General features: G+C 41.8%; 1 protein-coding gene across 2 annotated transcripts; it reads left to right on the top strand.

The window, feature by feature from the left end:
* Positions 1–1,152: 1,152 nt before the first annotated feature.
* On the top strand, positions 1,153–11,947 carry NEK2 (NIMA related kinase 2). 2 transcript variants are annotated; one of them, XM_054023194.1, is made up of 9 exons: positions 1,153–1,277; positions 1,520–1,737; positions 4,192–4,432; positions 5,889–5,971; positions 6,246–6,372; positions 6,552–6,771; positions 7,878–7,932; positions 8,011–8,081; positions 10,977–11,947. In XM_054023194.1, the coding sequence occupies exons 1-9, from the start codon at positions 1,182–1,184 to the stop codon at positions 11,198–11,200; spliced, it is 1,335 nt and encodes a 444-aa protein (XP_053879169.1). In that variant the 5' UTR covers positions 1,153–1,181; the 3' UTR covers positions 11,201–11,947. The 2 variants fall into 2 exon arrangements, 1 of the variants encoding a protein (XP_053879169.1); XR_008444426.1 differs by lacking the exon at positions 7,878–7,932 and having other exon boundaries at positions 10,977–11,062.
* The last annotated feature ends 1,352 nt before the right edge of the window (positions 11,948–13,299 follow it).

The following is a 13,299-nucleotide window of genomic DNA, read 5'->3' as shown; positions in this document are numbered from 1 at the left end:
AGCAACAAAAATGATTTAAAGGTCTAGAAATCATGACCTGTGAGGTAAGATTAAAACATGAAAACAGTTTTTAAGTACGTAAAAGGTTGTTATAAGGAGGAGGGAGAAAAACTGTTCTTAATGTCTGAGGATAGGACAAGAAGGCAAAGGGCTTCAATTGCAGCAAGGAAGATTTAGGTTGGACATTAGGAAAAACTTCCTAACTGTCAGGGTAGCAAAGCACTGGAGTAAATTGCCGGGGAGATTGTAGAACTCCATCATTGGCGAGTTTTAAGAGCAGGTTAGATAAACACCTATCAGGGATTGTTTAGATCAGCGGTAGGCAATCCCCAGGGCACACATGCCGAATGCGGCACGTGAGCGGCTTTTCAGTGGCACTCACACTGCCTGGGTCCTGGCCACCGGTCCGGGGGTCTCTGCATTTTAATTTAATCTTAAATGAAGCTTCTTAAACATTTTAAAAACCTTATTTATTTTACATCCAACAATAGTTCAGTTATATATTATACACTTACAGACAGAGACCTTCTAAAAACGTTAAAATGTATTAATGGCACACGAAACCTTAAATTAGCGTGAATAAATGAAGACTCGGCACACCACTTCTGAAAGGTTGCCGACCCTGGTTTAGATAATACTTAGTCCTGCCATGAGTGCTGGGGACAACACAAGAGTGCAGGGGACAAACTGCTATCTGTAGGAATTGGCTACATCAGGTAGCAGTTTTTTACAATAGCAGTTTTCTTCACAGATCAGTAACTGCTGCAGGTAGCACATTGCTACAGGGAGCAGTGTCCTACACTGCACCGGCAGAGGTGTAGGTCAGGGTGAAACGCAGGGGTCACAGCCGCGAAGCCCCTGGTGGCTGGGAAGCGGCCGCCTGCTCCGGAGAGGAGGAGGAGGAGGTGGTGCGAGGCGGAGCGACACGAAAAGGGGGTGGGGCTAAGTCTCCTATTCCCCCCTCGCGCCCCGCCTCGCGCCGCCGTGGTTGCCTAGCAGTGGTAACGGCCGTTCCGTGGCGTATATTGTTTACAGGAGAGTAGCCAATGGGAGGGCGGATGGTGGCGGGTGGGGCTTCGGCGCCGGGCCAATGGGCGGCGGGGGCGGCGCGTTTAAACGACGACGACAGGTAACTGCGAGGTGGTTGTTCTGTTGGCCGCGCTTCAACGTGTCGCGGCGCCATGCCGAGCCGGCCCGAGGACTACGAGGTGCTGCTCACCATCGGCGCCGGCTCCTACGGCAAGTGCCAGAAGGTGCGGCGCCGGGCGGACGGCAAGGTGAGCGGAGGGGCCGCGCGTGTGTCCCGGCGCTGGCTGCTCCCGCGCCTCTCTGCTGCCCGGGGGGTGGTATCGCAGCAGCGCTCACCCCCGGGCGGGCTAGGCTGGGACAGGGCTCCGGGCCCATCCCCGCGGGGCGCTCTCCGCCGGCTCCTCCAGCCCAGCTAGCTGCTCCGTTAGCTGGTGACTTGGCTTCACACGTTCCTGTTCGTCCCTCAGCCACGGTGTAAACTGTCTTTCAGGTCTTGGTTTGGAAAGAGCTCGACTATGGCTCCATGACAGAAGCCGAGAAACAAATGCTTGTTTCGGAAGTGAATCTACTCCGGGAGCTGAGACACCCAAACATTGTCCGGTATTATGATCGCATCATTGACCGAACCAACACGACCCTGTACATCGTGATGGAGTATTGTGAAGGCGGTGACCTGGCTAGTCTCATTGCAAGATGCACAAAGGAAAGGCATGTGAAATCTGTTCATGGGATCGCCTGCTCTCCCATCTAAATAACCTGAGCATTTGCCAGAATTAAGCTAAATCAAAATGTATCTCTTTGTAATCCATTAGAAACTTGGGTTTGATACATTTAATCACCTCAGACTTCTAAATTCTCTCAAGTCTCTCCTTAAGGTGTAGAAAGGTGGGTGGTTTTTTTTTTTAAAGGTATAGTTTAGTGGCAGTTGTGTTAAACTGACTTCTATTGATAAGATACAGAAAAACTGAGGTACTTGACACACACAGGAATAGTCACAATTGCATTCCCTTGTGTGAGGCAAAAGCCTGTGAGCCCTGGTCTCACAGAAAAGAGCGGTAAGTCTAGACACCTTGCTATGACCCAACTGTCAGGACTTGTGGATTCTATTTACTCCACTACTGACTTGCAGTGTGACTGTACTAAATCTTTGAACCTGTCTGCTTTAGGTTGCCCATCTGTAAAATGAATTACTTTTTGGGGGAAGAATGTTATAAATGTTGAATAGTTACATAGATCAAAGCTATATTGGAAAAGCTACCCTTGTACAAAAAGTTTGTTCAAAGCTATTGCAGGGATTTAAAGTAAAACTAAAAAGAAACTTGGTAAACAGTCTCAGTTAAAAGCAAGTTCAAATATTAAACCTGCTTCAAAGCCTCTTTCCTGTTTTGTGGGTTTTAGAATTGTGCTTGTTTTTTCTCTTGAGTTCACTTGCCCCTAGATGATAGAACTATCTACAAGAGAAATGGTGAAACTCTTCTAACAGAGCTCACTGCTTCAGCTCAAACAGCGTTCTAATTTTGTCTGGCTTGGCTCTAACCATGTAAGCTTCAGAGCACTTTAGGGTGGGTGATCTTGACAGCTCCTCCATGCTGTCTGTTATATGTCCCAGGATGCAAAACTAAAATCAGAAGTTGAGACTTTGAATTGAGATAAATCACTTGAATTGTTCTACATAACAATGCTCTGGGCCCATTACCTTCTAGGTTTTGCTGTGTGATACAAAAGGGGGAGAAAGGAATGGACTTTCTGAAACAAAAATGGGATGGCTGTGGGGCACCCTTCCATAGGGGATTAGGTGAACCCAGAGTCTGACCCTCTATGGGAAATGCTGCCCGACTCTCATCTTTGAAAAGGCCTTTCCATCATAAGACTGGCTATCAACACTGATATTCTCTTGTATCTAGTATACACCACCACAAAAAAGGAAATTAATGCCTTAAAACAAAAGCCCCTGTACATTATGTGGCATTTTTAATTCCAAAAAGGTGCCAAAACTCCAAGTCCACTATGTGCTCTGAGTGTAATCCCCAAGGCCAATACTTTGGTGCTACTGAGGGCTTCAAAATCCCTATTCAACTGCTTTCTAAAGCCCCAAGACATCAAGTTTTTCTGCCGGTGAGCATGCTCACAGTTGTATTGTTATAAGACAGGTGTCTAAGTGCCAAGCCCTGAAGCATTGCCCTGCATATCTTGTCTGCAGTGCCTAATTCATAGGGGTGCTCTGAGGTTGCTTGAACTCCCACGCAATAGCTGAGAAGTGGCCTTCCTTATCCCAGGGATGAGATCTGGGTTCAATTCCCCCTCTGCCTGATGTGGAGAAGGGATTTGAACTTGGGTTTCCCACCTCTCAGGGAGTGCCCAAACCACTGGACTAGTCATTCTCTCTGGCCCAATGAATATTTAATTGTTTATACACTGTGGACTGCTTCAGTAGGAGAGCGTGAGACCCACACCAGCATAGCCCAGTGGTTTGGACACTCACCTGAGAGGTGGGAGTTTAAATTTCCTCTTCACATAATGCAAGGTCTCCCACATTCCAGGTGAATGTTCTAACCAGTGGGCTAAATACTATAAGGGAAGTTCTCTCCCCTTCCCCTTGTATTTCTTGCCTGCCCCCCCCCCCCCCCCCCAAAAAAAAAAAACCAAAACAAACCCCTACAACTTAGGCACCCAACTCCAGGAGAGAGCTCACTGCTGAGAATCCCAAGCAGAGATGGCCATTTCCCTCTAGGCTAGAGTTAAGCCACACCCCTCAAATTTAGGTGTCTAAGACCGACCCCTCTCTTCAGCATTACCTGTTGGAACTGTGTAAGCTATCCCTCCTTACTGTGCTGGCTTTTTTTGTAGATCCTATTCTTGGATATCTAACTCTCTCTATGCAGTGGGAGTCTAGGTGCCTAAGTTGTGGATCCCACTGGATGGGAATGTACCTAGAAGTTAGCACTGTCGCAAAACTCACATTACTTTGTGGCTCTAGCCCTCTGTTACTGCTATTTACTTTGCATGGTAGATGCTAGGATACTATAGCCATATGTGGTAGTACAAAACCCTAAGATGGGAACAAATAGTTAATTAGAGGGTGACTTATATACTTCTCTCTCTAGTTACTGTATTTACAAGATCTATATTACTCTATTAATTATTTAACTTCTCCTTTCATAGACATTACTTAGAGGAAGACTTTGTTCTCCGCATGTTGACTCAGTTGACCCTGGCCTTGAAGGAATGTCACAGACGGAGTGATGGTGGCCACACTGTGTTGCACCGGGACCTAAAACCAGCAAATATCTTTCTAGATAGCAAGCACAATGTGAAACTTGGAGACTTTGGATTGGCTAGAATATTGCACCATGATACCAGTTTTGCTAAAACATTTGTTGGCACTCCATATTACATGTCTCCAGTAAGTGTTCCAAGATCCTGGTTTCTTCTGCAACACCTTGCTTTTTAACAGAATTCCTCAACCTCTTTAAGTTTTAAAAAAACCTATAACTAAATCTTAGTTCCTGCAGCCAACTCCTTTTTAACAAGGGACAGACCTTTAAAACTTTGTGGGGGGGGGGGGGGGGGGGGGGACTTGCTTGCAACAATTCTGCATCCTATATCAGAATGGTCTTGTATATATGACTGACTTTCAGGTTTGATATGACTTAAGCCTCAAGTTTTTTGGACACTAAATTTTCATAAATTAAGTGCTGTACTGTTTCTGGTGTTAATTAGCTATAGCATGGGCCCTCAACCTGGGGGTTGTGGACTCTTCTCCCCCCCCCCCCCCCCAACTTGCCATCTCAACTGGGTTGCAAATGTCCTCAGGGGTTTGATCTCCCTCCATCCTTGTGGTGAGATGTGTAGGGAGGGTAGTGATGGGGAGTTCCAAAACTCTTCCTTCCCCCTCCCCCCCCCCCCTCCGTTACATGGAGTCACAGTATAGAACAAGTTGAGGACCACTGCCATCAGACTATTGTGCATGCTTAATAAATCCAACACCTTTTCTCAAATCCATGTCTTCAAAGAACATCTGTAGAATTCTCATTCCTATTTCTTGATGTCTGCTTCTGAATGAGGCTGGAATAGCTCCCTTGCCTCTTGATATTTTACGTTTGAAGGCTGCTGTTGCTGAGTACAGCACAAATTAGAACTGTGCACTGGTCATCGTTCACCATCCTAAGTAGATCTTTTCAAAGGCAGCATTCTTAGCTCTCGACTACAGTTGATGTGAAGCTTCCTTAAGGACCTCCATCATGACTACTGCTCCAGCTCTTCTTATGAGGTATCCTTTGTTGGTACCATCCTTGTCATCTTGTGTAAGTCTACCCCCTGCAAGTCACATTTCTGAAATATCTGCCTTGGTATCTTGGCACTGACTTGTCACATCTGCACAGTAGCGCGTCAGTGCTGCTGCAGTGATGGAGTCGGGTATTCTACCTTCTTCAAATGATTGATCTACATGGGTTCTTGTCCTCTGGAGCATAGACTTAGGAGTGAAAATCCTGCAAGGTCATGCCAAAGCTCACTCATTCTGAAGTAAAGCAGACATAAAGAAAAGTACTTATCCTTTGCTTCTGTGCTCTGTGTGCAGACTCTAATGAAGTTTATTTTTCCCTATATAATGTCTTGCATTTGTGCTGATGCCATTTGAACAAAGCTTTACTCCAGCTCAGTTATTGTTGCTGTAATATCTTCTATACTCTGAATTATACTAGCTTGAAGTAGCTATTGTGAATTAAACTGCAAACTCATCAGTGATAATTTAGTAGGTAGCACAAATATTAGCTGATCCTTCATGGTGAACTTGGTTCTGCTGCATTGCTGTACACCTTCCTGATAACACCTTTTAAATAAAGGCTTCTCTTTCTTAGGAACAAATGAACCGCATGTCGTATAATGAAAAATCAGACATCTGGTCTCTAGGATGCTTGCTGTATGAGCTATGTGCCCTCTCGTAAGTATAAAGACAACTGCTGTGAGACTACTTACACTTTAATTCTAGTATGATGTGACTAAACTATAAACAAGTCAAGACCAAAGTTTGTCTAAAATAAATCTTAATCTAACAAAAGGATGTCTTGTTTTCAAAACCAAGCTCTCTTCTAGACACTAGAAGAACCTTGACTGAAGTGATAAATTGAGATTTTCCTCAAACGCAATGAAAACCCTTTAACACATTTCCACTTGCAATGAAAAGAGCCTTTAAGAAAATAAATACTCTTCTTCAGGCCTCCATTTACAGCTTATAACCAAAAGGAGTTGGCAGAGAAGATAAAAGAAGGGAAGTTCAGACGAATACCATATCGTTATTCAGATCAGTTGAATGAACTTCTTAAAAAGATGCTGAATTTAAAGGTAAGAATTGACTGTTTTCACTAATACTTCAATCTGATACTTAAAGCATTTCAGAGCTTTAATTTTACTGTAGGGTGGAAATTGTACAGATTTGCCTCCATTAAGAAGGGAATTGGTGTTCTAAATTTCTTAAACTGACACTTGTCACACTTTTTCTTTTCTGCCTTGTTTCTTTTAAGGACTACTGTCGACCCTCTGTTGAAGAAATTCTACAGAACCCCTTGATAGCTGACGTTGTGGTAGAAGAGCAAAGAAACTCCTCTGAGAGGAAAGGACGAAGATCAACAGAGCCAGAAAGGCTGCAGCATTCAGGCACTGCAGTAAATGAGCTGAAACTGAAGGAACAACACTTGCAGGAGAGAGAGCGAGCCATAAAAGAGAGAGAGCAACAACTGGAACGTATGAAATTCCATTCTGGGAGTAGGGAGGTCAGAATCAGACTCTGGTCTGAAAGAGCCTGAGAGGGTAGTCCAGACTGCAGATGCAGCCTGTCAGATTTTTAAAACTACTACTTTTTTTTTTTGTATTTAATTAAATCTTATCTGGTAGTCTAATCCAAGAGTAGAAACCTGGATTGGGATTGTGGGGGATGGCGAAGGCTGTTCATAGCAAGCAAAGGTTAACAAAACCTACAGAATGTGGGGCCTGAATCTGTTGTCCTGAGCAATGTGTAGCCATAAAAAGTAAAGTGGGTGGAATGCTACCAAATCAGAATGGTAGCATTTTACTCACTCTGCACTGGGGCAACTTCCTAGTCACAGTATGGGGCAACAGATTTGGGTCCTTACTCTATATAAATGCACAATTAGTGTATTAGCTACAATCTATGAAAATTATTGGAGGGTGTGATGTGGCACAATTTTAAAAAGGTGGGTGTGGGCTACTTTTTTGGAGACTGTCCATTGAAGTAAGATCCGAAACTTACACAAAACAGCAATTGTCAATAGAGCTCATTAGCAGTGAAGCTATATAGTCAGTTCTTTAACTAATTGGGTTTATGTAATGGATAACACTTAGATTGTACTTTAGTTGCATGCAGTTAAGTTGCCAAAGATATCTTGTGCCACAACTGGAACATCTCTTTTGAAAATCAGGCCCTGTATGTGGCACAGCTAAAATAAAATGTGCAAAATGGCAGGACTGAACACTAGTATAGCTTCAGCCAACCATGCATGATAGACTAGAAAACAAGACTCTCTCAGGGCATGATTGGTATTTTAAAGCAGAATGAGGATTCCACAGTGGAAGAATGGTATGCATCACTTAAACTCCTTAGTGTCCAGTCACTGCCATATCCCATGAAGTGCATGGGCTGAGAGAACCTGACTCTCTACACAGCAAATGTACTACTTTGCTACCTAGAGCAACAAAGCAGAAATTTAGGGGCTTGACACTTCAGTGTCTATATCTGCTTTTCTGCAGGAAAATGTCTTGGGACCAAGCATCTCCTGTTTGGGAAAACATCATATCTAATGTTAATACTTTCTTCATATGCTTACTTCCAGAGAGGGAGCGGGAGCTATGTGTTCGTGAGAGACTGGCAGAAGATAAACTTGCTAGGTATTACAATGTAACCTAGGTTAAACGTTAAGATTTTGTTTGCTGTAGAAATAGTTAAACTATCTCATTTTGTAACAGGGCTGAAAACTTGATGAAAAACTACAACCTATTCAAGGAACAGAGGATATTGGCAGGTGCAAAAAGCCCAGGTATGAGAATAAACAGGAAGCCACTTGAACTAGTAAACGCAGATTGGCACAGCCCTGAGGATGCCCTTGACATTCTGCATGCCATGAAAAGTCCCATCTTGCCAAACAAACTACATAAACTTCTGTAATGGTTTTGACAAACTTGACCTATTTTTTTAAAGTGTCTCGTGGAATGACAAAAAACAGCTCTAGAAGGGATTACCTTTGCTGCTGTCAATATTTATTGAGCCTCAACATCAAAAATGATGATGGGGAGTTGGGGGGTGTCGGTATGAATTGCTGGAAAGTTATGAATTTACTTTCTAACTAGTTCTAGGTTTCAGAACACTACTAATTGAGTTTTGGAGCAGATTATGAAATCAGATCTATGTAATATGATCTAGTTTTAAAATGTTAGTCTTCAATAAAACATAAGGCATGTCTTATGACCACTCAGCCTTCATCTCATGGATGGCTTTAAAAGAAAAGGCAGATGTATACTATTTCCACCCCCCACCCCCTCCATTGACCTTAAGGGTGGTTCATACCTCAGATAGGCTAACAGACTGAACTTGCAACTGAATGAGTCAAACTATACATAGTAGAAACCTGAGGTGATTTAGAGTAAGGAGCAGCAGTTTTTAAAATCCAAACAGACATGGTACAATACCTTGCATAACAATTTAGACCTAGATGCTGGAATTTAGGCACCTAAATCAATTTCTGAATCGGGCACTACTGTGGCTTGCTTGCATGCACCTATACGCATGTCCCTACACACACCTCTTCCTCCTCCCTCCCCCAATCTCCTCTTCATTCTGTAGGCACCTAAATTTTTGCAGTAGAAGTTCCCTAGGTGCCATGTTCTGTCTCTAGGCATGTGCTCTGCAGCAGCAGGCTGGGTACCTGGATGCTTAAGCTCCAGTGGTGCACAAACCAGGAAAAGAGGCATTCTTCCACCTAAGTCAGCCATGCAGGGTCTAAGCAGCTAAGCATAGTCTGTTTGCTCTCTTGATCAGGTCCCCATAAGCAAGCTTACAGAAACTAGCTGGGGGGGAAGAGATGTGTGGAAGGGGCAGGAGGAGGATCACCTCCCTCAAACTCCTACCCAAGTTGTTAGTGTTCATGTGGGATTTAGGAGACACTGATCTAATGCCCACACCACTACCATTCGAAGTGGAGTAGTCCCCTACAAGCCTAGTTCTAGCTGTCATATGCTGCTTCTGCTTAATCACTCAAAATAGCATTGTTTCAATGTCTAACTGTCAGCCTATTCATCCCCTGCCTCTTGCAATATTGCTGCTTTCTGATGTTCTCCCTTCCCTGGCATAACTGTGTGCTATAACCTGACAATTCATAATTTAATAACCTCTGCATCTTTCATGGTTTTTTTAACTTCCTAGTGTATAAAGAGTTTGCTGGCTGTAGAACAGATCTAGCTAGAAGATAGCACCCAGGTCTCTACCCATCCCCATCTCACTAAGCCCACTTTTATTTTATTTATATATATAATTTTTTTTTTTTACACACAAAGGGCCTGGTTTTACTCTGATTTTTTTGAGATTGATGTAACATTGAAACTCTATTCCAGTTACCTTACACTAGCATAAATCAATCATTGTTTTTCTTATACCTTATAACTCTACTAACTTGCATGGCTTTTAACTTTAAGAAAAACACTAACTATGAGGGTTCCTCCCCCTGTTAGTTCTTGGGGCGGGTGGGAAATGATGGGCCTTGTGTTCAACAGTTTCTACCACCAATAAGCTTCTGCACTGGCAGAGGCTCCCTTCAGAATCCATCATGTTTAGACGGGTTCCTTAGTAAGATCTTCTCATTCCCTGGGGTTTGAGAATCACACATGTTTTCTGCAAAACGGCACAGAGCTGGGACTTATAAAACATTTATTATGGAAGCATGGCTGAGCAAAAGGAAAGTGAGTTCTTGAATTACTGTGTTTAAAACTAAACTGCTGCTAGTGTAAAATGGTCTGGTGTGAAGTCTGTGCCCTCATTCTCAGTAGGGCTGCAAGCTATGCTATCACTGAAAGACACAAATGTGTACAGATACACATGGCTTACTTGTATCTAGACCAGAGGAAAAAAAATTCCTTACTTTTTCAGAAGATACTGATTAAACTCCTTAGTGGATTTTTTTCTTTTTTTTCTGAAATAGCATGTTCCACTTGTCCTGGCATAGACCTGTAGTTAAAATATTCTCAGTACATTCATGTTGAATCAGGCCTAGTCAATTACATTGTCAGTACATACCTTTTTTTTTAAATGTGGATCAGGCCACTAATTATGTAGCTGTTTATCCTATACTTCACTGCAACACTCAAGCCATCAAAAGAGTTTGTACGTGGTCACTAAACATCTTTCATTATCCAGCAGCCTGCACCTTTCTTTTGACTCAATGTATCACTGCTATCTGTAGCCTTGCTCTTCTACAAAATAAAGGTAGCCTCCTCTTCCTGTGTGCTCTCTGAAAAGAGATGATTAAAACAAAGTTTATTTAATAAACAAAAGCATGTCTCTACAGCCCTTTCTACCTTAGGTCTTCTGAAAGTAAAATTACTACAAGCTCCAGTAACCTATAGCACTGTCACATTAAACAGGGTTTTGGTATCCTATATAACTGTTCCCTAAATGAGCAAGACTGGGGGGAGGGGAAGGAGGGCATTAGTTGGAAACTGTAAAGGGTGAATTACATATGAACAGCATTTATGACTCTACTGATTCAAATAAAGCTGTTGTCCCTGCTGGAGGTTACTCTGTTTAATACTCATGTTAGCTTAGGTTCCCCTCTGCAAAGGAGTGACTGGTACTGATGTGAATGAAAAAACTAATATTGAGGAACACTCTCACTCATTCAATAAAACTCAAAAGTCCTTTTCTTCACTGTTTGTCTTTTAAGATGAAGTGCTACACCCCTCTTCAACAAGAAAGAAGAAGGTTCACTTTGGTGCAAGTAAAGAGAACACTGTATCCAATGATAATTTGGAGAATTATCCTCTCCCAAAAGAGAGATGCTCTGAGCTGAAGAAACGCCTTTATGCTGCTAACCTGCGGGCTCAAGCACTGTGTGAACTAGAAAAAAATTATCAACTAAAAAGCAGGCAAATTCTGGGCATGCGCTGAAGCTGTACAGTATTTAACATTTTAATGTCACTTAGAAATTTTTTGGTACAACTATTGTGCACCTTCTGTCTTGATTTTATTTTTTTACCATCATTTGAATCCTGTTTTGTTTTAGCAGAGATGCTACCATTTTAACTTAATGTTTTACATAACTTTATGTATATGTTTCCCTTTTCTATTAATTTTCCATCATAGACTGTCCATGCTTGAGAGGACACTTCAGTGGAACAGAAGGATAGCTTTGATAAATAGTCAAACATGAAAATACTTGTTTGATTTAGAGAGAGGGGTTATCTTTTTCCTCAAAGCCATGTGCTAAGTGGAGAGAATGAAGGATGTCTATAAATTAAGAATTAAAGTTTGTTAATTCTGAAAAACTACATAAGTGATGTAAGTAGCTTTTTATATTTAAAGAAGTGTCTTAATGTGAGAAATAGATGCATTTTTCTTTCAGTTGAAAAGTCCTATGAAAACCTTTAAAAAAATTAGTGTGTAAATTTACCTGTTGTACAATTATTTTAGTTTCCCTTTAGATCAAAGAAATCTTGTATCCTATGCCATCTTATACTTTTATTTTAAAAGTAGTGTTTTCTGCAATATTGTAAACATACAAGTGGTTGTAGCTATTCTTGTTTCATATGACAACAAGAGCAAAGATGTGAAAAGGTTGCTATTCTATCCCCTTTCACCAATTAACTGACCTACCCATAACTGAAGGTGGACATAATGTACTAAAATAAAAGTCTATTTTCCAGTATCTATTTGCAAGTTCCTAATAATGGAGCTGTGTGTTATCTCTCTTGTGTGGCTGAAACATCCCAAATCTGTTTGGGGTGGGCAAGAAGGGTAGGAGGTAGATATCCATATATTTACCAAAGATCCACAATTCTAAACTACAGAGTTGAAGCTGTGCAGGTGTAACAGCTATTGATAGCTTGACATGGTGATGTGTAAGGAAAGGCCTAATAGGTGGAATTTAATTATATTTAACTCTGAAACTAAGTATTTTTTAATTAATACTACAGGTGTGATTTGTTTTGTTTTTGGGGTAGATTCTCAGCCTGAAGTAGGTTAGGGCCACAATCTGACCTCCCTTAACATTGTTTATAACTAAGGAAATACCTCTTATCAGGGTGGATAAAAATCAATGAAATTGGATTTTTTTGATCAAAACGCATTCAGCTAAAGATACATTGTAGCTCAAAGATATCTCATCATGGAATAGGGATTATTAAAGCTATAGTATGAGACAATATATTCATGTAATGCTTAAAAGTTCTGCAAATGAGTTCCAATAGTGCATGGATTAGAGACCCAATCTTATAGGGCTCCAGGGGCTTCTGTATAGATTATTTAGGTTAATCTTTCTATCTAACCACTGGGACTTAGTCCTCAGTCTAAAAGATACCATCAGAGATGCTTAGTTTTGCAGTTCTCAGACTGGGGATTTGTCTCCAGAGATAACATGCTTGTTAACAGCAAAAATGTTTTAAATAATATATAGAGGTGAGAAATAACAGACCTCAACCCTATTGTCCTTCTTCAAATTTGTGTACATGGAGTCAATCCCTTACCTCCCTCTAAAAGTGCAATGTTTCAAAAAGTTCATTGAATAGAAGATTTTGTTAGGGGCAGAATAGATCTGAACAAGGAGAAGAAATCTAGAGATAAATGTGAGAAGGGAGGGACAGGCAGTAGAAACAAAAGTGAAACTGAGCAGCATATTCCAGAAGGCTTGAGGTCTTTCTGAGTGTAGCCTTCATTGATTTGAGATCTACCATACCATTTTCTCATGAGATTGGGAAAACCTATAATGGCAGCAGGCCGTAAAAGAGACCCAGTGTGGGAATATTTTAATGAAGTTCCTCTACCTGGGGGTAAGACAAGACATGCATGCAAAGATATGCAAGGCCTGGTTGCCTGAATGAAACAACATCATGAGAAATGTTCCTTCTCAGGAGGAAGCTGCATTGAAGATGAGGAAAGGAACATGTCTGAATATACTGGAACTTTAGGTTGGTAAACCCCCTCTCCCCTCTGTCAGAGCAATGGCAGACAATCGATTCGCGCCTTTTTACCTGAGTTACCTGTGCAGACAT

The sequence above is a fragment of the Malaclemys terrapin genome, chromosome 3 (genome assembly GCF_027887155.1).
Source record: "Malaclemys terrapin pileata isolate rMalTer1 chromosome 3, rMalTer1.hap1, whole genome shotgun sequence".
Taxonomy (NCBI): Eukaryota; Metazoa; Chordata; order Testudines; family Emydidae; genus Malaclemys; species Malaclemys terrapin.
This window is presented reverse-complemented; position numbering and strand designations above follow the sequence as displayed.